The sequence below is a fragment of the Microcaecilia unicolor genome, chromosome 13 (assembly GCF_901765095.1).
Source record: "Microcaecilia unicolor chromosome 13, aMicUni1.1, whole genome shotgun sequence".
Taxonomy (NCBI): Eukaryota; Metazoa; Chordata; class Amphibia; order Gymnophiona; family Siphonopidae; genus Microcaecilia; species Microcaecilia unicolor.
The window spans coordinates 20,305,788-20,327,828 of record NC_044043.1 but is presented as its reverse complement, the minus strand read 5'-3'; the positions used below and the strand labels follow the sequence as shown (position 1 = coordinate 20,327,828).

Genomic DNA, 22,041 nt, shown 5'->3' with positions numbered 1-22,041 from the left:
CCGCTCAAAATAAAAACAGATTTCAATATATAAGTATCTTGCAATGTTTCTTCCTCTCTGTTCACCTTTCCCATCAATCAGAAAAATGTACTTTCCCTGGTAACACCTCTGCGAGCCGTAGCAGTAGATGGAATTTTCATACGATGATCATTTATAGCCCTCGGGTATATAGGGTATGGCTAATGAAGCAAAATACAAAGAGGTTCAATCGTAATAGGCCCTGTGCCAGTACCAATAACTTAAATTGAACTCTATATTTATTTATAGCTTCTTTCATGGCATCTCCATCTTAAACAGCATTAAGGACGTCAGCCAGTAGAGGCACAAGATCATGAGAAAAGGCCTTATAAAATTCACCTGCAAGACCATCCAAGTCATGGGATTTACCTCCTGGCAAGTCCTTAATGGCCTTTAAAATCTCCTTGACTTTTATCCTTACCTCCAAGCCGGCACACTCTGTAGGTGTCAAAGTTGGAAGAGTAACCTCTGCCAGATAGTTTACTATATCTACGTCTTTTATCTTTTTGGTATAGGTTATGACAGAAGTTCTTAAAACACTCCTGAGTCACCCTAGAACTACCCAAACAAGTACAATTAAGTAAAAGTGCAATTTATAAATATGATGCTCCAACTGCAGCTTATGCAACTTATAGGCTAATTGAGTACTGATCTCATTTCTCTTTTCATAGTGAGTGTGGTGTAGGCGAGCATTAGCAAAATTCAATTGGCTAGTAAACAGACTGTCCAGGTTAAGTCTCCAGGCCTGCAATTCTCTAAATTCTATATAACTCTTCTTCTCTCGATTCTATTATGTGTCTGTAACACATACATCTCATTCTCTACCACATCACTCTGTATTTGTTTCATCGCCGGAGGCGGCTTACGCCTCTCGGTACTGTGTAAGCCACATTGAGCCTGCAAATAGGTGGGAAAATGTGGGGTACAAATGCAACAAAATAAATAAAATAAATAAATACCTGCATATAATGTATTCAGCACTGAGTACATCTAGTATCACTACAGAAATGATTACTAGTTAGGTGTCTTTTTACTAATCTGTGGGATAAATGGCCCTTCGGTAGTGATGGGGGCTGTGTTTCCCACATGCCTGAGTCCTTTTTACTGCAGCAGGTAAAAAGCCCCCCCCCCCCCCCCCCCCAAAAAAAAAAAAAAAAGGCCACACGGTAAGCTAACTCTTACTGCGTGGCCATGCAGCAGGGAGCATTTACCGCCACCCAAGGGCTCCTGCGGTAACTGAGCAGCGTGTGGCGATGCCCAATTACCACCAAGTTACTGCCGCACTAGAAAAAAATAAAACCTTTCTGTAACGCTGGAAATGGTGTGCGCTCGACCTGGAACTACCACCGGCGGCCGCGTTAGGCCAGTTGTAGTTCACATTTAGTGTGTGGTAAGCCTGTATTGGGCTTGCCGCCGCTTTGTAAAAGACGCCCTTAGTCATACTTCCAAGCACCACCCAAAAGTCTAATAGCAGTATTTGTAATTTCTTCATGTTAGTAGAAGATAATCCAGTGTAAATTATGTTCCCATAGTCAATATGTGAAATTAAGAGAGCATGTAATAATGAGTACAAAGAGAATTCATCCAATATATGTGACCCGCTGAGCGAAAACGTACCAAACGAGGGGTTACAAATAACAGATAAAGGCTATGAAAGTTTGGAGGGGCATTTTCGAAAGGATGTCCAAGTCAGAATAGAGACTCCAGCTCATAGCATCCAAAACGGATGTCCATTTCACATGTGTTTTCCAACAGGGAAATATGTGAGGATTTCCTGTTCGAAAATACGAGATGGACGTCCTTGTGCTGAGGATGTCCAGCATACACAGCCATTTTAAAACTAAAACATCCAACATATGAATGGCAAAAAAGCAGGGACAAGGACATCTGTCTGGCAGCATTCTTAGAAAATGGCCCCACAGATGTCCCTGCAGAGCAGAAGGGCAATCTAGTGGTTAGTACAATGGGCTTTAAACCAAGGACCCCGGGTTCAAATCCCACTTTAACTCTTGCATTGTAATTGTGTATTGTAATTCTGGTTTTACTTTCATGGGAGAGGAAAGGGGACAGTAAGGTGGGGTCATGCCTTAAGTCCTCCAGTGGTCAGCTGCTCAGTCAGAGCACCTTTTCTACTCTACAGGTGACTGAAACAGACCTAAGGACATTCTTTTTGGCCTGTCCCTAGTCCCACCCAAAACACACTCACGACATGCCCCCTTGCTACTTGGATATACTGCAGTCTTGGGCGTCCCTTTTCTGCCTTTGCAAAATCAGGATTTGGATGTTTCAAGCACATGGATGTCCATTTGGGCATTTTTGAGTTGTCCATGTGCTTTTTTGAAACTAAGCTCCTTTGCATACTGTAGGGTCAGTAGAGTGGGGCTATGCAATTTTGTTTTTTTCACAGCTAATGTTTTTCATGTTCTATAGCCTAGAAACTGCTTGAACCTAAAGTGGGGTATGTGATTTCTGGGGTTAATTACTTTTTATTGATAAACATTCTCATTTTTTAAAGACTTAATCCCCGAGACTTAAATTTTGTAGAATTATGCAGTTGATATTCCTCTGGTATAAATAAATTACATACCCTACTTTTGGTACCTTTTCGCTCGGTGGCTCACATATGTTTTAAGGAATGAAATTTGCTCAGGTTACCAAAACCCCTTTTACTAGCCATAAACAGCAGTTGATGATCAATCCATACTCTTAGTTATTTAAACATATCTAAGACTGGAGCAGGTCTGCCGAATAATACTGGAGTCAACACTGCAATCTCAGCCACTGTTTTCAGTATCTTTCTATGCCTAGATAGCCATAAAGAAATAGATCTGGAGAAGTAGGCGCAACCTTTGCTATCAGTATGAGCCCCTCCTAACAGTGAGACGTGTTTGCTGATGGACTGAAGATGCCAGGCTCGGCAATGTCTGTGTTGTGTCTCTGCAGGTGGCTGGGGAGCACAAGTATCACCCGGAGTGTTTTGTTTGCCTGAGCTGCCGGGCCTTCATTGGTGATGGTGACACGTACGCCCTGGTGGAGCGCTCTAAACTCTACTGGTGAGTTCCTTTGGTACACACAGTAAAGACTGGAGGGAGGGAGAACCTGAGGGCACAGAAGGGTGTCAGGTGGCTGGCACAGGACCAAGAAATGCGTTGTTGATAGGGTAGAGGGCCTGGCAGTAATTACTAAGACATTCATTAACTCAGTGTAAGACCATTGAAGATTAAATAAGTCATATCAGAACCAGCCATGTCTCACGTGTCTAACTGGCCCAGCATCCTGTCTCTGACAGAGGCCAGTTAGGGTCTCTTTTGGGGACCTGGTAGGTCCTAATTGGGAGATCTGTGCCCTCTTGGTCACTCACAGACCTAAAAAGGTGTTGATCTCCATATCGGCCTAGCTAAAAATGTTCCTGAACCTGCTTTCCGGTAGTCAGTCTAGAGGCCAGGCTGCATCATTGCCATTGCTCTTATGCAGTAAATAGCTGTTTTGCTATAATATTTTCCTACCTTTTTAGACCCTAATAATCTCTTTTATTTCATCCTGTTTTTTTCTGTCCTTCATTGCTGTTCTCTCCCTGACCCATCAACTGTGCATGTGTTACACCTCTTCCTTTACTAATACCCACTTCCCATTACTTGAGCACATTTTTCCTTCACCATGCCACGTAACCACATCCTTTTTCCACCCACTTGACTCCCCCACACCCTTCCCATGTGACTCTGTCATATATGTACCCTCTCTCCTGTGTGACCCCCCTCCCATCAAACACTTCTCTCTCTCTCTTTCTCTCTGCCCTCGCTCCCTAACACAAAATCCCACCAATACATATATTCTATCTTCCCCCTGTGACCCTATACACCCCCTGTTCTTTTCAACTATAAACACTCTTTCTCCATCCCTCCTTCTTCCCTCCTCCACCCCTTTTGCAGTGGGCACTGTTACTATCAGATGGTGGTTACTCCAGTGATAGATCAGCTCCTGCCGGATTCCCCATGCTCCCGAATGCCACACACCGTCACCCTGGTGTCAATCCCTGCTTCTGCGGATGGTAAGAGAGGGTTCTCCGTGTCCATCGATCCACCCTGCAGCGCCCCAGGATGTGGTTCCGATCACTCTTGCACAGTGCGGGTCACAGAGTAAGTATCAAAGCGCAATCAAAGCGCAGTAAACATCTGTGAATCGCTGAAAATAGCGTTAAAGCCAGCAGCACTTCAGTAAATGACCTTTGAGGTGGCAAAGCCTTTAGCGAATATTCCCGTGGATCAGAAACGGGGCCTAGTATGCACTTACCCATGGAGCAGTAACTGAGGCCACCCAGCTAGTGTCACTGAGAACCATTACAGACTGCACTAGATAGCACTGAAATAAAGTGAGGCGGGAGGCAAAAAGTGATCTGGTTTGCGATGATATTCAAACTACTATCCACATAAAGTCAGGAGAGAAAAATTGTGGTCCTAACTTCCTTCAGATAGTGGTCTAAAAAACAGGACTATGACCTGATACTCAGAAACCGATAGCTAGCTAGTAAGCTAACCTTGGCCACAGCATCTTTGAGGCAGGTCAGTGCAAAGGTGGATTGCATTTATCTGATGTCCAAGTTAACAGCCATGAAATGAGGAAATGTTACCAGCGTTCACAAAATGTGGGATCTGGAAGGACCAAAGGCCACAGTAGACAGATTCCTAAGCAACTTCCAGCTTTGGATGGTCTAAAGCTGGAGTTGGGAAATCTGACAACCACCTGGACATCTGTGGATTACACAAATTGGGGGGAGAGGGAGGGAATTTCTGGTTTTTCACCAGGTGTAATTTTGTTATCTAATGCACTTTCCATGTCTTATAATGAAACTTGGTTGTGTTGTAATATAAACAAACTTGGGTCCCCCCCAACCCCCCCCCCCAAAAAAAAAAAAATTAAAACAATACTTTAAAACAAGTGGTAAATAACTCGTCTTTACAGTAAGCCACGTTGATAACTTCCCCTCCTAGTGATGCTATTAATGTAGCGAGTATCTGGATAGAGCGAGCAGCACCACCGTTATTCAGAGAATATTGCTACTCTCTGAATAACGGTGGTGCTGCTAGCTCTATCCAGATACTGTTAAGACGGGTTATTTACCACTTGTTTTAAAGTATTGTTTTAATTTGGATTTTTTTTTTGGGGGGGGGGGGGACCCACGTTTTTTCTCAGGGTCTCAGAAATGAAGAATTTTGGTCAAGGGAGGATAGGAATGCTCTGATTTTAGAGAGAAGGGAAGGGATTTGGGGTTTACCTTATGCCTTGTTTTTTAGTTGTAGCTGTTATTTTCAAAACTATTTCTGTCCATAAAACTATACTATACTATTCTGGTACTTATATCAGGAATCAAAGCGGGTAACACAAAGCAAATCCTTAAGGACAACTAACTTGCTCTTAGGAGAGAAATTAAAATTTGCTAAGATCGTAAAATTTACCAAAAAGAAAAGTCTTTAAAACTTTACAAAATTGAAAATAATTAAATAAGGACCTAATCTGCAAAGGTATCATATTCCAAATCTTACTGGACAGATAGCAAAAAGAGCTTTCATGAAATCATTTTAGTTTAATATTGTTAACCAATGGAAAACCCTGATTTTATAGAACTAAAACGAGAGCTCGTTTTCAAGGAATAAGAGATAACGGACAGTTTCCCGAAACAATTTTATATACCCAACATGCTACCTTAAATTCCACCCAAGCTTCAACGGGCAGCCAATGTAATTTACACAGCAAAGGGGATTCCCCAGTCAAACCTTTTACAGCTGCTGTGTTCTGAAGAAGTTGAAATTTATATGGGAATTTTCACTGTAAACCAGCATATAGAACACTACATTCCATATCATCAAGCTGATCAATCCATAGACTGGTGGGTTGTGTCCATCTACCAGCAGGTGGAGATAGAGAGCAAACTTTTGCCTCCCTATATGTGGTCATGTGCTGCCGGAAACTCCTCAGTATGTTCTCTATCTCAGCAGGTGGTGGTCACACACAGCAGCAGCTCTGGCTAGGCCTCCAAGCCTAATTTTTAGGTTTTGTTGAGTGCCTGGGGTTGAGGGCTCTTCTTGAGCAAGTGCAAACCTGGTGGTGCCAGGTCCCTCCTTTTCTCCCCCCTCCAGCTGGCTCCGTTTAAAAAAAAAAAAAAAAAAATTTGAACGTCCTTAAAGGCGTTTATTTCGACGTTTATTTAAACGTTTATTGCAGCTACTCACTGGGACACCAGGTCGTTACAGCTCGGAGCGGACAGCAGGTAATTTTTACCTTTTATAGCGGGCAGGGGGTTCCCCGATTGGTCTCCACGTGGCCCATGGCGTCGGAGGGCGAGGGCGCAAAGAGTCGCTCCCCGGATCGCGTGTGCGCTTCCAGAGGGGATGCGGGGGTCTTAAAGTCTGATTCGCCCTTGTTGGGTGACAGTTTCGTGCCCGATGAGTGTCCCGGTCCTTCCTCCGGTGTGGCGGTTTTTCCCGCCATAAACGCCCATCCCCCGCGGCTCGCCTCCGCCATATTGGTCGGCCACGCGGCTCGGACGGCTTCTTCTTGGGCCGCCCTTGAGGTGGGAGACATTGATGCCATGAACGCCCTTAATTTGGGCGACGGCACAGAAGCGGCTAAAGTTAAGCGCCGTTCTTCCCGCGCAGCTCCTTCGCGGAGTGTCGCGCTGGACGCCATCTTGGATGCGCAGCATGTCTCTCCCCCGCTCTTGCGAGCGCCGGTTGAGGGTGCGTCTAGGGCTGTAGCCCAGGCTGCGGAAGTGCACAGTCTGGGGGGTTTCTCCCCCGAGTTTGTTTTGCTGCTGCATCAGGCCTTCCTTATGCAAAACGCTGCCCCTGCTCCCTCGTCTGGTAAAGAGGTTGAGGCCCCCGGAGGTAAACGCCCTCGGGTTGATTCCCAGGCCTTGGAGGACTTTGTCTCCTCCGATGTAGATGAGGGCAGCGTATCTGAGTTCTCCCAACGGTCCTTTGCGGATTCCTTGGAGGAGACGGATCCCCGCTCGGATGGAGCGGATGACCCCTCTGCAGCGCGGCTCTTTAGCTCAGAGGATTTGCCCAACCTGTTAGTGCAGGCCATGGGCATTTTGAAGATTTCCTCTCCGGAGGACGTCTCTCCCTCAGCCCCTGTTGGCTCTGCCATTATGCGGGGGACGAAGCGCCCGCCTAGAACCTTCCACGTGCATGATGCCATGCACACCTTAATTTCGGCTCAATGGGATGTCCCGGAAGCGAGCCTTAAAGTGGCTAGGGCTATGTCCCGCCTCTATCCTTTGCCTGAAAGTGAACGTGAGGCCTATCTGTGGCCTACCGTGGATTCTTTAATCACTGCGGTGACTAAGAAAACGGCGTTGCCGGTGGAAGGTGGCACGGCCCTAAAGGACGCCCAAGACAGAAGATTGGAGGCGGCCTTAAGGTCGTCCTTTGAGGCGGCTGCTTTAAGTTTGCAGGCCTCAGTTTGCGGCTCCTATGTGGCCAGGGCGTGCCTGACTTTGGTGCAGCGGGCTTCCCCCTCGGATCATTCCTTGACGGCTGATTGGCCGGCCCTGGAATCGGGCTTGGCCTATTTGGCAGACTTGCTGTATGATGTCTTGAGGGCCTCAGCTAAAGGCATGGCTCAGACAATCTCTGCGCGGCGGTGGCTTTGGCTGAAGCATTGGTCTGCTGACCACGCCTCTAAATCCCGCCTAGCGAAATTGCCTTTTAAAGGCAAGCTGCTCTTTGGGGTCGAGCTGGACAAAATCGTGACCGATCTCGGCACGTCTAAGGGCAAGAAGTTACCAGAGGTCAGGGCTCGGGCTAGTACTCATCCCGGTACCTCCAGAGGACTGTTTCAGGAAGCCCGTCGGTACCGCCCGGGCAGGTCGGGCTCTTCTGCCTCCTCTTCCTTCAAGAGGAACTTCTCCCCCAAGCAGCATTCCTTTCGCAGAGACCGCCGTCCCGGAGGTGCTCCCTCCGGTCCTCCCCCAGGGTCTCGTACCCAATGACGGGGCCTTGGTCCACACCCCAGTGCAGATTGGAGGACGGCTGTCCTCATTTCTGGGCGAGTGGACCACAATAACTTCAGACGCTTGGGTGCTGGAAGTCATCAAAGACGGCTACAAGCTAGAGTTCTGCCGACCCTTAAGAGACGGGTTTGTACTCTCTCCCTGCAAGTCTCCGGTCAAAGCTGTGGCAGTGCAGCAGACCTTGGACAATCTGATCCGCCTGGGTGCGGTCGTTCCGGTGCCAGAAAATCAGCTTGGCAAGGGACGTTACTCCATTTACTTTGTGGTACCAAAGAAAGGAGGTTCTGTACGGCCTATCCTCGACCTCAAAGGGGTCAATCGGGCCTTGAAAGTTCGGCACTTTCGCATGGAGACTCTCCGCTCTGTTATAGCGGCAGTGAAGGCAGGGGAGTACCTGGCATCCTTGGACATCAAGGAAGCGTACTTGCATATTCCCATCTGGCCTCCTCATCAACGCTTTCTGCGTTTTGCAGTCCTGGGCCAACACTTCCAGTTCAGAGCCCTCCCGTTCGGGTTGGCTACTGCTCCGCGGACCTTCTCCAAAGTAATGGTGGTCATCGCGGCCTTCCTGAGGAAGGAAGGAGTACAAGTCCATCCTTATCTGGACGACTGGTTGATCCGAGCCCCCTCTTATGCAGAGTGCGGCAAAGCTGTGAACCGGGTGGTTGCTCTTTTGAGCTCCCTGGGGTGGATCATCAACTGGGAGAAAAGCCAGCTGCACCCGACTCAGTCCCTGGAGTATCTGGGAGTTCGATTCGACACCCAAGTGGGCAGAGTGTTCCTGCCAGACAATCGGATTGTCAAACTTCAGGCTCAGGTGGACCAGTTCCTAGTAGCCTCTCCTCTTCGGGCTTGGGACTATGTGCAGCTGTTGGGCTCTATGACGGCCACGATGGAAGTAGTGCCCTGGGCCAGGGCTCATATGAGACCACTACAACACTCTCTGCTGCAGCGCTGGACTCCGATGTCGGAGGATTATGCTGTGCGCCTTCCCTTGGACCCAGCAGTGCGCAAGGCGCTGAGCTGGTGGATGCAGACAGACAAGTTGTCTACGGAAATGCCTCTGGTGACCCCGGAATGGATTGTTGTCACGACGGACGCCTCTTTGTCGGGCTGGGGAGCCCACTGCTTGGGAAGGACAGCGCAGGGGCTCTGGTCTCCTGCAGAGGCAAAGTGGTCTATCAACCTCCTGGAACTCAGAGCCATTCGGTTGGCGCTTTTGGAGTTCATCCCGGTACTGGCGTTGAAGCCAGTACGGGTCCTGTCGGACAATGCCACGGCTGTGGCCTATGTCAACCGCCAGGGAGGTACCAAGAGCGCCCCTCTAGCCAAGGAGGCTATGAGTCTATGCCAGTGGGCGGAAGCGAACCTGGAACAGCTGTCAGCGGCCCACATTGCCGGAGTCATGAATGTCAAGGCGGACTTTCTCAGTCGCCATACCTTGGAGCCCGGAGAGTGGCAGCTATCTGCTCAGGCGTTCTTGGACATCAAGAAGCGCTGGGGCCAGCCGAGCCTAGATCTGATGGCGTCATCGGCCAATTGCCAAGTGCCGCGCTTTTTCAGCAGAGGACGGGACCCTCGATCCCTGGGAGTAGATGCTCTTCTCCAACAGTGGCCGACACAAGAGCTTCTCTATGTGTTCCCGCCCTGGCCCATGCTGGGCAGGGTGCTAGACCGGGTGGCAAAGCATCCAGGCCGGATAATCCTGGTGGGTCCGGATTGGCCCAGACGTCCCTGGTATGCGGACTTGATCAGGCTCTCAGTCGACGATCCTCTGCGGCTGCCAGTGGAGCAGGGCCTGTTGCATCAGGGTCCCGTGGTGATGGAGGATCCCTCCCCCTTTGGTCTTACGGCCTGGCTATTGAGCGGCAGCGTCTGAGGAAGAAGGGCTTCTCAGACAAGGTCATCGCCACTATGCTGAGAGCGAGGAAGCGCTCTACTTCTACTGCTTACGCCAGGGTTTGGCGTACCTTTGCAGCGTGGTGTGAAGCAGGCTCATTTTCCCCATTCACTGCTCCAATTTCTTCAGTGTTGGCATTCCTGCAAGAAGGTCTGGAGAAAGGCCTGTCGCTCAGTTCCCTTAAAGTCCAGGTAGCGGCCCTGGCTTGCTTCAGGGGCCGCCTGAAAGGTGCTACCCTGGCTTCGCAGCCAGATGTGGTGCGTTTTCTCAAGGGAGTTAATCACCTGCGCCCTCCTCTGCACTCGGTGGTGCCTGCGTGGAATCTCAATCTGGTGCTAAGAGCATTACAGAAGCCGCCTTTTGAACCCTTGTCGAGGGCATCTCTGAAAGACCTGACGTTGAAAGCAGTCTTTTTGGTGGCTATCACTTCAGCCAGAAGAGTTTCCGAGCTCCAGGCGCTCTCATGTCGAGAGCCTTTTCTGCAGTTCACTGAGGCAGGAGTGACTATTCGCACAGTGCCTTCCTTCCTGCCCAAGATTGTTTCTCGCTTCCATGTGAATCAGCAGCTCTGTCTCCCTTCCTTTCGTAGGGAGGACTACCCACAGGAATACTCTGCTCTTAAATATCTGGATGTGAGACGAGTCATCATCAGATACTTGGAAGTGACCAATGATTTCCGGAAATCGGATCATCTGTTTGTCCTGTTTGCAGGTCCTCGTAAGGGTCTGCAGGCTGCTAAGCCTACAGTGGCAAGATGGGTCAAGGAAGCCATTGCAGCGGCTTATGTGGCCGCAGGGAAGGTGCCGCCTATCCAGCTGAAGGCTCACTCCACTAGAGCTCAGGCGGCCTCGATGGCAGAGGCCGGGTCCGTCTCCTTGGAAGAGATATGCAAGGCGGCAACTTGGGCGTCGGCCCATACATTCTCCAAGCATTACCGCTTGACTGTGGCGGCACAGGCGGAGGCCCGGTTTGGAGCTTCAGTGTTGAGGTCAGGGATTTCAATGTCCCGCCCTGGGTGAGTACTGCTTCGGTACATCCCACCAGTCTATGGATTGATCAGCTTGATGATATGGAAGGTAAAATTATGTATCATACCTGATAATTTTCTTTCCATTAATCATAGCTGAGCAATCCATAGCCCCTCCCAGATATCTGTACTGTTTATATTCTGGTTGAATTTTAGGTTCAAGTTTAGTCTTCAGTTACTTCAGGAGGACTTCGTGTTCAAGTTTTTTCACTTGGATTCTTCAAGAGTTGAGACGAGTTTGTGTTACAGTGAGCTGCTGCATTCCTCTCCCCTCCGTTTTACGGGGCTGGATTGAGACTTAAATTCTGCCGGCACTCCCTCCCGCTTCGTGCGACTGTAGGGCAGCTTTGTACCCCTCCCGCTTCGGCGGTGTTAGGGTCAGTCAGCTCCTCCCGCGGTTGCGGTTGCAGGATAAGCCAGATCCCCCCGCATCGGCGGGGTGGTGTCCCTCCCCCGCTCCGCGGGGATGAGCTGGACGGATTCCCCTCCCCCACTTGTGTGGGATGAGCTGGGTTAATTCCCCTCCCCCGTTTCGGCGGTGGTGAGCTGGGCAGAGTGTCCCTTTGTGGGTGTAATTCTCTAAGTGCTGAGTCCTGCGGATGGAGCTTTGATATCGACATACTGAGGAGTTTCCGGCAGCACATGACCACATATAGGGAGGCAAAAGTTTGCTCTCTATCTCCACCTGCTGGTAGATGGACACAACCCACCAGTCTATGGATTGCTCAGCTATGATTAATGGAAAGAAAATTATCAGGTATGATACATAATTTTACCATAATCAAGTTGGATCAAAATCAATGCCTGCACCAGGATCCGAAAAACCTCCTGAAAAAATAATGACCTCACTGTTCTTAATTAACGTAATTTATTAAAAAAAGAAAAACCTTCCTGCTCAGATTAGTAACCTGATTTTCCATAGCTCAGAATCCAAAATAAAACCCCTGTTTTACCCACAGAAGTGGCTATTTGAAAATTGCTCACCTTTGTGGGTAAATGTACTATGTGGAGAGCAGTTTTATGTGATGCAAAGGGCTGTATATGATTGTGTAGCGACATATCCTATATAATAATTCTCACCTCCAACGTTCTGAGGCTGCCTGGAACCGTGGTTTCCGGCCACAGCTGCTAAGGAAAGTGGAGTAGATAAAAGTGACGTCACACCAGATTGGCCAGTAGAAGGGAGAGGGGCGGAGCCACGATGCAGGGAGCAGCGAATCAGCACAACACGGGGAATGCACAGCAGCAGGAACAGAAGCCCCGCCCCCTCGCGCATCATAATAGTGATGTCAGGGAGAGGGGAGGAGCCGTGATGCAGGGAGCAGCGAGTGTCCAATGTGGAGGGGGAGGAGTACTACTCCTCCCCCTGCCTAGGGATCCAATTTAGTGCTGAAATCCATAGGGGAGGGGGACACCTGTGGAAGACTGACTCCCAAAACATTAATTGCAGGAAGCCAATACCTAGCTAGCGCCCGTTTCATTGGTTTCAGAAACAGGCCTTTTTTACTAGGATGTGTATAACTATGCATGTACTGTAAGAAAGATACATGTACCTGCATCGTGTGTACTGTAGCTGTTCCTGGTGTCAGAGTGGCAATGCTGAGTGCAATACACACACACTTTCACTTTCAAATGATGCAGAAGTCACAAGTGAAAAGTACCTGTAGACCTTGTAGTAGTGCGTGCAGTGAGCAAATGAAGCCCTTTATTTATTCCAGCAATAACATTGATACCTAGGGTTGTAGCCTTTCCCTGGAAGACTGGAGAAGAAATTGCCATGGTTTGTCTGAGGCCCTCATCTGTTCTCATCAGGTTCCCATCAGCTGGTCGTTATCCAGCGAGTAGCTAGGGTCTCCCAGCCGGTGTCTGATTGAATCATACTGATCTCCTTTGTCCTCACTTCCATGTTTCCCTTCAGAGTAGATCACGACTGTATCAGCCCTGATATGAAGAATTCTATCCATGTGGGAGACCGAATCCTGGAGATCAATGGTACCCCAGTCAAGAACGTTCCACTGGATGAGGTATGGAGATGTGCCCTGACCCTCTTCCATCTCAGTGGGCTTAGCTGTCTCTCTTTGTGGAAAACTTTGTCGCCGGACCCAGGGCCATTGTTAAGATGCTGGCACCCCAGGCAGAAATTTGGGAGGGGGCTGGACATATCACTGCCCCTGAGCTTATGTGACCAGTAAGAAGGAAAAGGAAAGAAGCAATGAGATACAGTGAGACGAGACAGCTTGGAGAAATAAGCTAATGGCATTTAAATTATTGTGCAGTCATGCGCTGCTTATTTCAGGAGCTATGCTTAATGGATTACTGCTGAGAGAGAATAAGGAATCCTTGAAAGGGAGGAAAACTAATAACTTTTATGTGCTGTTCATAATTATTAATCCTCCATCCTTTCCTCTTCCTCTCTTCTTCCCCTCTGATAATGCTTTGTCTGTTTCTGTCCTTCCATCATGCTCCATCTCTCTCATGGACACTGGCTCACACTCTTTCTTCTCTCATGCATGCTCGTTTTCTGCCTGTCTCTGACATTCTCACTTGGTGGCTTTTTATGTCCTGTCTGTCTGCTGTCCTGTTCAGATTGACCTGCTTCTCCAGGAAACAAGCCGCCTCTTGCAGCTGACCATCGAGCACGACCCCCATGAGGCTGTGCTGAGAGAGAATGCCATGATGGACACCAGCACCTTAGCGGATCTGCACAGCCCCCTGAGGTCGCCATCAAGGACTCCCTGTGGGGAGGCAGGAGCCGTGCGCCAGAGGACAGTCATGTAGGGGATACTTTACTTAATGTGGCATCAGATTTTCTGATTTTCTTCAATTAAAGTGATACGGCATTACAGTGATACAGCATTTAGAGGGCAGCATCGGGGTTGGAGGATACTAGAATAACCATTCTCTTACACCTCCAGGGGGTGAGAAGGAGAGAGAAGCAGGAAGGGGGTAAATGAGAGAGAATCCTGGTAAACTGTACAACCAAGGGAGGGGGAAAGAAAGAAGTTATAGAGAAAGCGATAGCTCAGGACAGGGAGTATAAGTGCTGGGTAGAATTCAGAGATACTCCCGTTGCAGGGGAGAGAGGTGGACACACAGAGGTCATGCCCCTATTGCTGGTGTGATTCTTTTGCCATGCCTGTCACCAAGCGTTTTGCACCCTGGCTCAGCTCCTGCTGTGGTGTACCTCCAGAAGCAGTGCTGGGAATGATATATGTGTACAGGGGACCGTTCTTAGCGTCATCTGTCTGCCACCCCTCAGGAGAAGCTGCAGCATAGATAAGTCTCCGTGTTCCAGCTCCACGTGCTCCCCCCTCTCGCAGCGCAAGGACATCACTCGCTCGGAGTCCCTGCGGGTCGTGTCACGCACACATCGCATCTTTCGCCCTTCGGACCTCATCCATGGCGAGGTGCTGGGAAAGGGCTGCTTCGGGCAAGCTATAAAGGTATGCTGGTGTACTGGGGGTGGGGTGGGGGGGAGGGTGTTAACATGGTAGGGCTCCTAATGAGTCCCAGAGTGCAGTGTGAATGCAGGGGAAGGAGGTTTGTGCTAGCATGTCTGGGCCCCCTTAGAATGGCTTCAGCTCTGTCCCAACTCCATCCCTCTGATATATTGTGTTCATACTGATTATTTTACCTGTAATGGGCCATTCACCTCATCCCCTTCTTCCTCTGTGACCTTTTTTTCTTTTCCTTTATTCACTTCTCTCTGCTTTTCTTGTCCTCTTACTTGTCTTTTTCCTTATCCTCCTTACTGAACCAATCCAGAACCTGTAGGTCTGTGTCTGTCAACCAGAAGATGGCGATCAGAGGACACCATGCAGCTTTAGATTGTCGGTATTTTTCTGTCTGCAGCAAATAGTGACGGGTGGATTGTGCAAATTCTATACTGGTTGTGAAAGACAACTCAATGAGCTGGGGGTGCCTTGCTGATGGGCATCAGCTCCAGGGGAAAAAAGGAATTCATTTTTAGTTGGAGCAGAGGGGATATTTCAGAGGACTTTGAGGTCCCATCCCCCTCTCCTTGGAGTACACAAAAAAAAGGAAATAAGTTTAAAAACAGGATAACCTTTTTGTTTTGTTCTCCTTTCAACTGGACCACGATACCAATGTGTCAGTAGATGAGTTTCTGAGTTCAAGCTGCAAGGCTGGGTGGGAGGGGAGGAGGTTCTTCTTAGCCAGCCAGCCTGGGGGAGCTTGGGCAGACAGCCGCATTTAGCTCTTAGAGCGGGATCCAATTGGGCCACAGCACTGGGCTTGCTTTACAGCCTGTGCACCCAGGATAACATTTGGCCATAGTTGCAGGAGCCAGCTGGAGAGTGCGTCTCCTACCTCAGTGGTCCCTCAACAAATACTGGTCACTGGTGGGAATGCTGCAGTGGTCTAAAAGATTTTATCAGGTATCTGTCTCGTTCTACTGGTTGACAGGCACAAACCCACAGGTTCTGGACTGGTCTGGTAGGACTAAAGGAAAGAAAATCAATAAGTGAGCCCTAATTCCTCGTTTCACTCTCCCATTCCTCACTCTCAGAAGGCAGAAGGAGGTTGTTGTTTTTTTTTTTTTTCAGTTATGAAAAATACAAGGGGCTAACACACACCAAACATGCCCACTCTGATTCCCCAACACACTCCAAAACACCCCAAAGACAAATGCCTGATCCAGGCATCTACTAGGCTCCAAAAGACCCCAAATGCACACCTGCCTCAAGCTCCCAATGTCTAAAGCATCTACTGTATTCTACTCACCCTAACCCCTTCCCAACCCCAAGCCCCCTTGTGTGCCAAAACCCCTGAGCACCCCATCACCTAAAAAACCCAAGGCATGTGACGTTGCTGGCATATCACTTATCCCTCTCTCCAAGCTCCCACTACCTATTGTACCCTACCTCTCCAAGCCCTTCCCCCTTGTCCCCACTCCTTACCTTCCGAGCCCACTCTACTTTTCTGAGTAGCCAGTGCACGTTGTGCCTCACCTTTAAGATCACTCACCTCATGCTAAGGTCGGTAGAACTAAACACATTCCTTGGGACCTCATCTGCATTTCTGTTTTTGAATGGAGAAAGACAATACCGTTGCAGCAGGCCAAAAAAGTCATTGAGCAGAGGAGCTGCTTTGCTAAGACTATACAGTGCATGTGGGTGCAGCAGTTCACCACACCAAGGTCCTTTCCTTAGGTCTTGGTTGAATATTGTCACCCTGTGAAGAGACAATGCAGGAAGACCTACCTCATACCCAAGGTAGCACTGATATCACTTCCTGTCTTTTGCCAGGTGACACATCGGGAGACAGGGGAAGTGATGGTGATGAAAGAACTGATAAGGTTTGATGAGGAAACTCAAAGGACATTCCTCAAGGAGGTGAGTCTTGGCACTATGTGACTTCCTGCACAGTGCATTCTGAGTCCCTGATGAGAACTAGATAATAGGAGAAATAGAACCTTGTGTTATGGTTCACTGAGAGGAGCTAAATGGGAAGAAACAGGAAGTGAGCTTGTGTACAAGAACACCTTGATTAGAGCTGAATAGGATCAATGAAGGAGATACACCATGACTGAGGGTTCTCTAAGGGGAAGCAGAAGAACCTGTATTGTAGCTTCCCGATGAGATCAGAGAGACCTACACAGTAGTTCTAGGAGAGATCAGATGGGGAGGAGGAAGGCAAAAGGTCAGTATGATGACTCCCTGATGAGAGATGAAGAGCTCACTCTTTTGGAGTTCTGTTAGAGCAGTGTATGCTGTCTTTGGACCTGTGTCTGTGTAATGGGGTGCCAGAGCCTGTGCTCTTGGGCTGGTAAGGAATAGAATGAGATTTGCAGCTCCTGGGGAATATGGTGTACGATGTCCCTTCTCTAGAAATGCTCTGTGTCACTCTGTGCAGGTTAAGGTTATGCGTTGCCTGGAGCATCCCAATGTGCTGAGGTTTATCGGGGTACTGTACAAAGACAAGAGGCTGAACTTCATCACAGAGTACATCAAAGGGGGCACGCTACGTGGGATCATCAAAAGCATGGTAAGAAATCATTTCAACAAAAACCCTTCTTCTTCCCTCCAAGAACTAAGACCTTCTCTCCCAACCCAGGGACCTGAGCCTCCTCCTACCCTAACTCAGATGGGCAAAATTCCAATAATCCCCCCTGGTTGAAGGATAGGAAACAGAGAGTGGGGTTAAATGGGCAGTATTCACAATGGAGAAGGGTAGTTAGTGGGGTTCCTCAGGGGTCTGTGCTAGGACCGCTGCTTTTTAGTATATTTATAAATGATTTAGAGATGGGAGTAACTAGCGAGGTAATTAAATTTGCTGATGACACAAAGTTATTCAAAGTCGTTAACTCGCGACAGGATTGTGAAAAACTACAAGAGGACCTTACGAGACTGGGAGACTGGGCGGCTAAATGGCAGATGACGTTTAATGTGAGCAAGTGCAAGGTGATGCATGTGGGAAAAAAGAACCCGAATTATAGCTACGTCATGCAAGGTTCCACGTTAGGAGTTACGGACCAAGAAAGGGATCTGGGTGTCGTCGATAACACGCTGAAACCTTCTGCTCAGTGTGCTGCTGCGGCTAGGAAAGCGAATAGAATGTTGGGTATTATTAGGAAAGGTATGGAAAACAGGTGTGAGGATGTTATAATGCCGTTGTATCGCTCCATGGTGCGACCGCACCTTGAGTATTATGTTCAGTTCTGGTCGCCGCATCTCAAGAAAGATATAGTAGAATTGGAAAAGGTGCAGCGAAGGGCGACTAAAATGATAGCGGGGATGGGACGACTTCCCTATGAAGAAAGACTAAGGAGGCTAGGGCTATTCAGCTTGGAGAAGAGACGGCTGAGGGGAGACATGATAGAGGTATATAAAATAATGAGTGGAGTGGAACAGGTGGATGTGAAGCGTCTGTTCACACTTTCCAAAAATACTAGGACTAGGGGGCATGCGATTAAACTACAGTGTAGTAAATTTAAAACAAATCGGAGAAAATTTTTCTTCACCCAACGTGTAATTAAACTCTGGAATTCATTGCCGGAAAATGTGGTGAAGGCGGTTAGCTTAGCAGAGTTTAAAAAGGGGTTGGACGGTTTCCTAAAGGACAAGTCCATAAACCGCTACTAAACGGACTTGGAAAAATCCAAAATCCCAGGAATAACATGTATAGAATGTTTGTACGTTTGGGAAGCTTGCCAGGTGCCCTTGGCCTGGATTGGCCGCTGTCGTGGACAAGATGCTGGGCTCGATGGACCCTTGGTCTTTTCCCAGTATGGCATTACTTATGTACTTATTATGTTATGTTATATCAGACTTATAACCCATCAACTCCCTCAAGTAAAGAAAACTGATTACAAAACATCAGAAGTGTATACAAAATCAATAAAAATATTACTATTAAAACCAAAAACTATATAACAAACTAAGAACTAATGTCAACACATCTCCATATCCAGCCCAGAAAGCCTAGAATCTTCTCTGCCCTGTAGCTGTGAGATGGCCAAAACATTTCCCTCCCACTATCTTCCTCACTAAAGCCAGGCAGTCATCCATAGAGCTAGGACTACCCCTTTTAGGCTGGAGAGACCTTCCTCATCACAACCCACTCCACACCCTCCAGCTTGGAAAACAGAGCCTGAAATCGGATGCCGCCTAAAGAGCTAAAGCACACCAGGGGAAGGGAGCGCCTGCCCTGGAAGTGAGTCTTGACTATGGCAATATAACAAGAATATAGAAAAGAGTGGCATGCAGTAAAACACATGTAAAAAGAGCAGTTGGGTACTGGATTCAACAGACTGTTAAAACCTGTCGTTTCTTTCTCTATAATATCAGCAAAATTCGCCCTTTCCTTTCTGAGCACACTACCAGAACCCTCATCCACGCTCTTATCACCTCTCGCTTAGACTAGTGCAACTTGCTTCTCACAGGTCTCCCACTTAGCCATCTCTCTCCTCTTCAATCTGTTCAAAATTCTGCTGCACGACTAATATTCCGTCAGGTCGTTATGCTCATATTAGCCCTCTTCTCAAGTCACTTGACTGGCTCCCTATCCGTTTCCGCATACAGTTCAAACTCCTCTTATTGACCTATAAATGCATTCACTGTGCAGCTCCTCAGTACCTCTCCACTCTCATCTCTCCCTACATTCTTTCCCGGGAACTCCATTCACTGGGTAAATCTCTCTTATCTGCACCCTTCTCCTCCACCGCTAACTCCAGACTCCGTTCCTTTTATCTTGCTGCACCATATGCCTGGAATTATTATTATTATTTATTGCATTTGTATCCCACATTATCCCACCTCGTTGCAGGCTCAATGTGGAATAGACTTCCTGAGCCGGTACGTCAGGCTCCATCTCTGGCCGTCTTCAAATCTAAGCTAAAAGCCCACCTTTTTGATGCTGCTTTTAACTCCTAACCCTTATTCACTTGTTCAGAACCCTTATTTTATCATCCTCACCTTAATATTCCCTTATCTCTTGTTTGTCCTGTTGTCTGTCCTAATTAGATTGTAAGCTCTGTCGAGCAGGGACTGTCTCTTCATGTTCAAGTGTACAGCGCTGCGTACGTCTAGTAGCGCTATAGAAATGATTAGTAGTAGTAGTAGTAGTAGGATGTCATCAAATGACACATTTGAGAAACAGCTACCCATGGACTTTGTCCAAGAGTGGACCGTTTGAAAACTGACACCTTAGCCAGAGAAGAGAGAAACAGGAGGAGAAAGTGAAAGAATTTGCTAGTGTCAGTACCTTAGCAGACAGAGGGGATGGACATTTGGTCTTTGTCTGCTGTCATTTTCTATGTTGCTGTAAGGGACCTGTGCAGAGAGGAGGGAAGTGAGAGAAAAGGGAGCTCTGACAGCAGATAAAGACCATGTGGCTCACCCAGCCTGACCAACTGTGATCTTTCCCTGTGCTTCATTTCTGTCTTAGATTAACATCCAGGTCCTGCTTTCCCTCCACTTCCTTGGCTTGCCACCGATCTTTGCAGTAATCTAAGCAGCTTTTATTGTCAGGTCTTTGAAATTAGGATATTCCACCCTCTATTTAAATCCACCAAACTCAGAAGTTATCTGATTTTGCAGATGGAAAGCTCTCTGTCAACATTCATGCCTGCCTTGTTAGGAACCCAAGCTCCCATTAAGGAACTGGTTACAAGATTTGGAATTACATCTGTCCTGTAGCTCATAGATCTCACTGTTGATAAGGAAGTCCTTCCTCATCCTTTGCAAAATTCCATTCCTTTGCTGTTATCTTCAGAAAATTTACCTTCAGTTGCTTCTTCAGGCCTGTTCTTTAAGCTGCCTTGGCTGTGGCAGTGCTGTTCTTCATGGTCTTTTGGCAACCACCTCAAAATAACTCGCAAGTCATTCAACATACTGCCTTCTCTATTGTGCACAACACTATGATCAAAGGTCCATCAAAACCAGTGTTCTGCTTCCAACAGAGGCCAGTCCAGGTCACAAGCATCTGGCAGACTCCCAAAAAGTGGCAAGATTCCTGGTTACTTAATCAAAGGGAAAAGCAGTGGCATTCCCCAGGTCTGCCTTAATAACCGTTTATGGCCTTTTCTTCAGGAATTTGTCTAAACCTTTTTTTCTGTAGAAGCAGTTAAGAAAAGGTTTGGGGGGACTTTCAGATATTAAGATATATAATATTATCAGCTTGATGAGATCTGTATGAGAATGTGTTTTGGGAATGAGTATGCATTGCAACTTAGATTATGAGCCCTCCTGGGAAACGGAGTAGCTTCGACCCTAACACATAAAAATAAATATTTATTGAACAAGCACTCTCTCTAAAGACACAATGGCAATAGATGGTAATAGAGAAAAAGCTATAAGATCTCTTATAACGCACAGCTATTCCAGATCAAAGCTTATAATTCAGTATTTGCCAATGTCCCTGTGTTTGTTTAAATGTTATTAAATAAATATTATATCAAAAGAATAAAAAAAGCGACCACTTATCTTTAATTGTGCCCAGCACATTAAATGCTAGCACTAGACAAAGCAATCACCCAATACCCACACTGATTACAAATTCAGCAGGATACAAATCACACCCTTGAATCATTGTGGGTTGAAATTCCATGTATAAAAGGGAAAAGGACGGTGATAAGAGTGTACTACTGTCCGCCTCGCCAGGATGAGCAGGTAGACGCAGAAATGATAAAAGAAATCAGTGACGCAAACAAAATAGGCAATATGATAATAATGGGTGACTTCAATTATCCAAATATAGACTGGGTAAATGTAACATCGGGACACGCTAGAGAGGTACAATTCCTTGATGAAATCAAGGACAGCTTTATGGAGCAGCTGGTGCAGGAGCCGACGAGAGAAGGAAAAATTCTAGACTTGGTGAAGCGCATGATCTGGTGAGGGACGTTATGGTATTGGGGCCGTTTGATAACAGTGATCATAATATGATCAGTTTTGATATCAACCTTGAAGTAACTATACACAGGAAGTCAAATACATTAGCGTTTAACTTTAAAAAAGGATACTATGATAAAATGAGAAGAACAGTGAAAAAAAAACTTAGGGGGCCAACTGAGAGGGTAAAAACTGTACAACAGGCATGGACGCTGTTCAAAAATACCATCTTGGAGGCCCAGGCCAAACATATTCCACAAATTAGAAAAGAAAAACGGAACTCCAAAAGACAGCCTGCCTGGTTGAAAAGTGAGGTGAAGGAAGCTATTAGGGCTAAAAGAAATGCCTTCAGAAAATGGAAGAAGGAACCGTCTGAAAATAACAAGAAGCAGCAAAAGGAGTGTCAAAGCAAATGCAAGGCGCAGATAAAGAAGGCCAAGAGGGATTACGAAAAAAAGATAGCATTAGAGGCAAAAAAGCATAGTAAAAAATGTTTTCTGCATATTAAAAGCAGGAAGCCGGCAAAAGAATCGGTTGGGCCGCTGGATGACCGAGGGGTAAAAGGGGCGATCAAGGAAGACAAAAATGTAGCGGAGAGATTGAATGAATTCTTTGCTTCGGTCTTCACCGAGGAAGATTTGGGTGGGATACCGGTGTCGGAAATGATATTTCAAGCGGACGAGTCGGAGAAACTTACTGACTTCACGGTAAACCTGGAGGACGTAATGGGGCA

The 22,041-nt window shown here is 47.4% G+C and overlaps 2 protein-coding genes across 5 annotated transcripts in view; one reads left to right on the top strand and one right to left on the bottom strand.

Annotated features, from left to right (window-relative positions):
• The window catches only part of CMTR2 (cap methyltransferase 2), a 194,303-nt gene that overhangs the window by 67,545 nt on the left and 104,717 nt on the right, over nt 1-22,041 (bottom strand). The window lies entirely within an intron of this gene.
• Nucleotides 1-22,041, top strand: part of LIMK1 (LIM domain kinase 1) — a 252,371-nt gene that overhangs the window by 159,426 nt on the left and 70,904 nt on the right. For 2 of the 3 annotated variants that reach the window (XM_030186152.1, XM_030186153.1), the window contains 7 exons: nt 2,962-3,071; nt 3,948-4,154; nt 12,875-12,980; nt 13,543-13,730; nt 14,216-14,399; nt 16,224-16,310; nt 16,831-16,962. In XM_030186152.1, coding sequence (XP_030042012.1) covers nt 2,962-3,071; nt 3,948-4,154; nt 12,875-12,980; nt 13,543-13,730; nt 14,216-14,399; nt 16,224-16,310; nt 16,831-16,962 — 1,014 coding nt within the window. The remainder of the gene's footprint in view (nt 1-2,961; nt 3,072-3,947; nt 4,155-12,874; nt 12,981-13,542; nt 13,731-14,215; nt 14,400-16,223; nt 16,311-16,830; nt 16,963-22,041) is intronic. The other variant, XM_030186154.1, reaches the window with a different exon arrangement.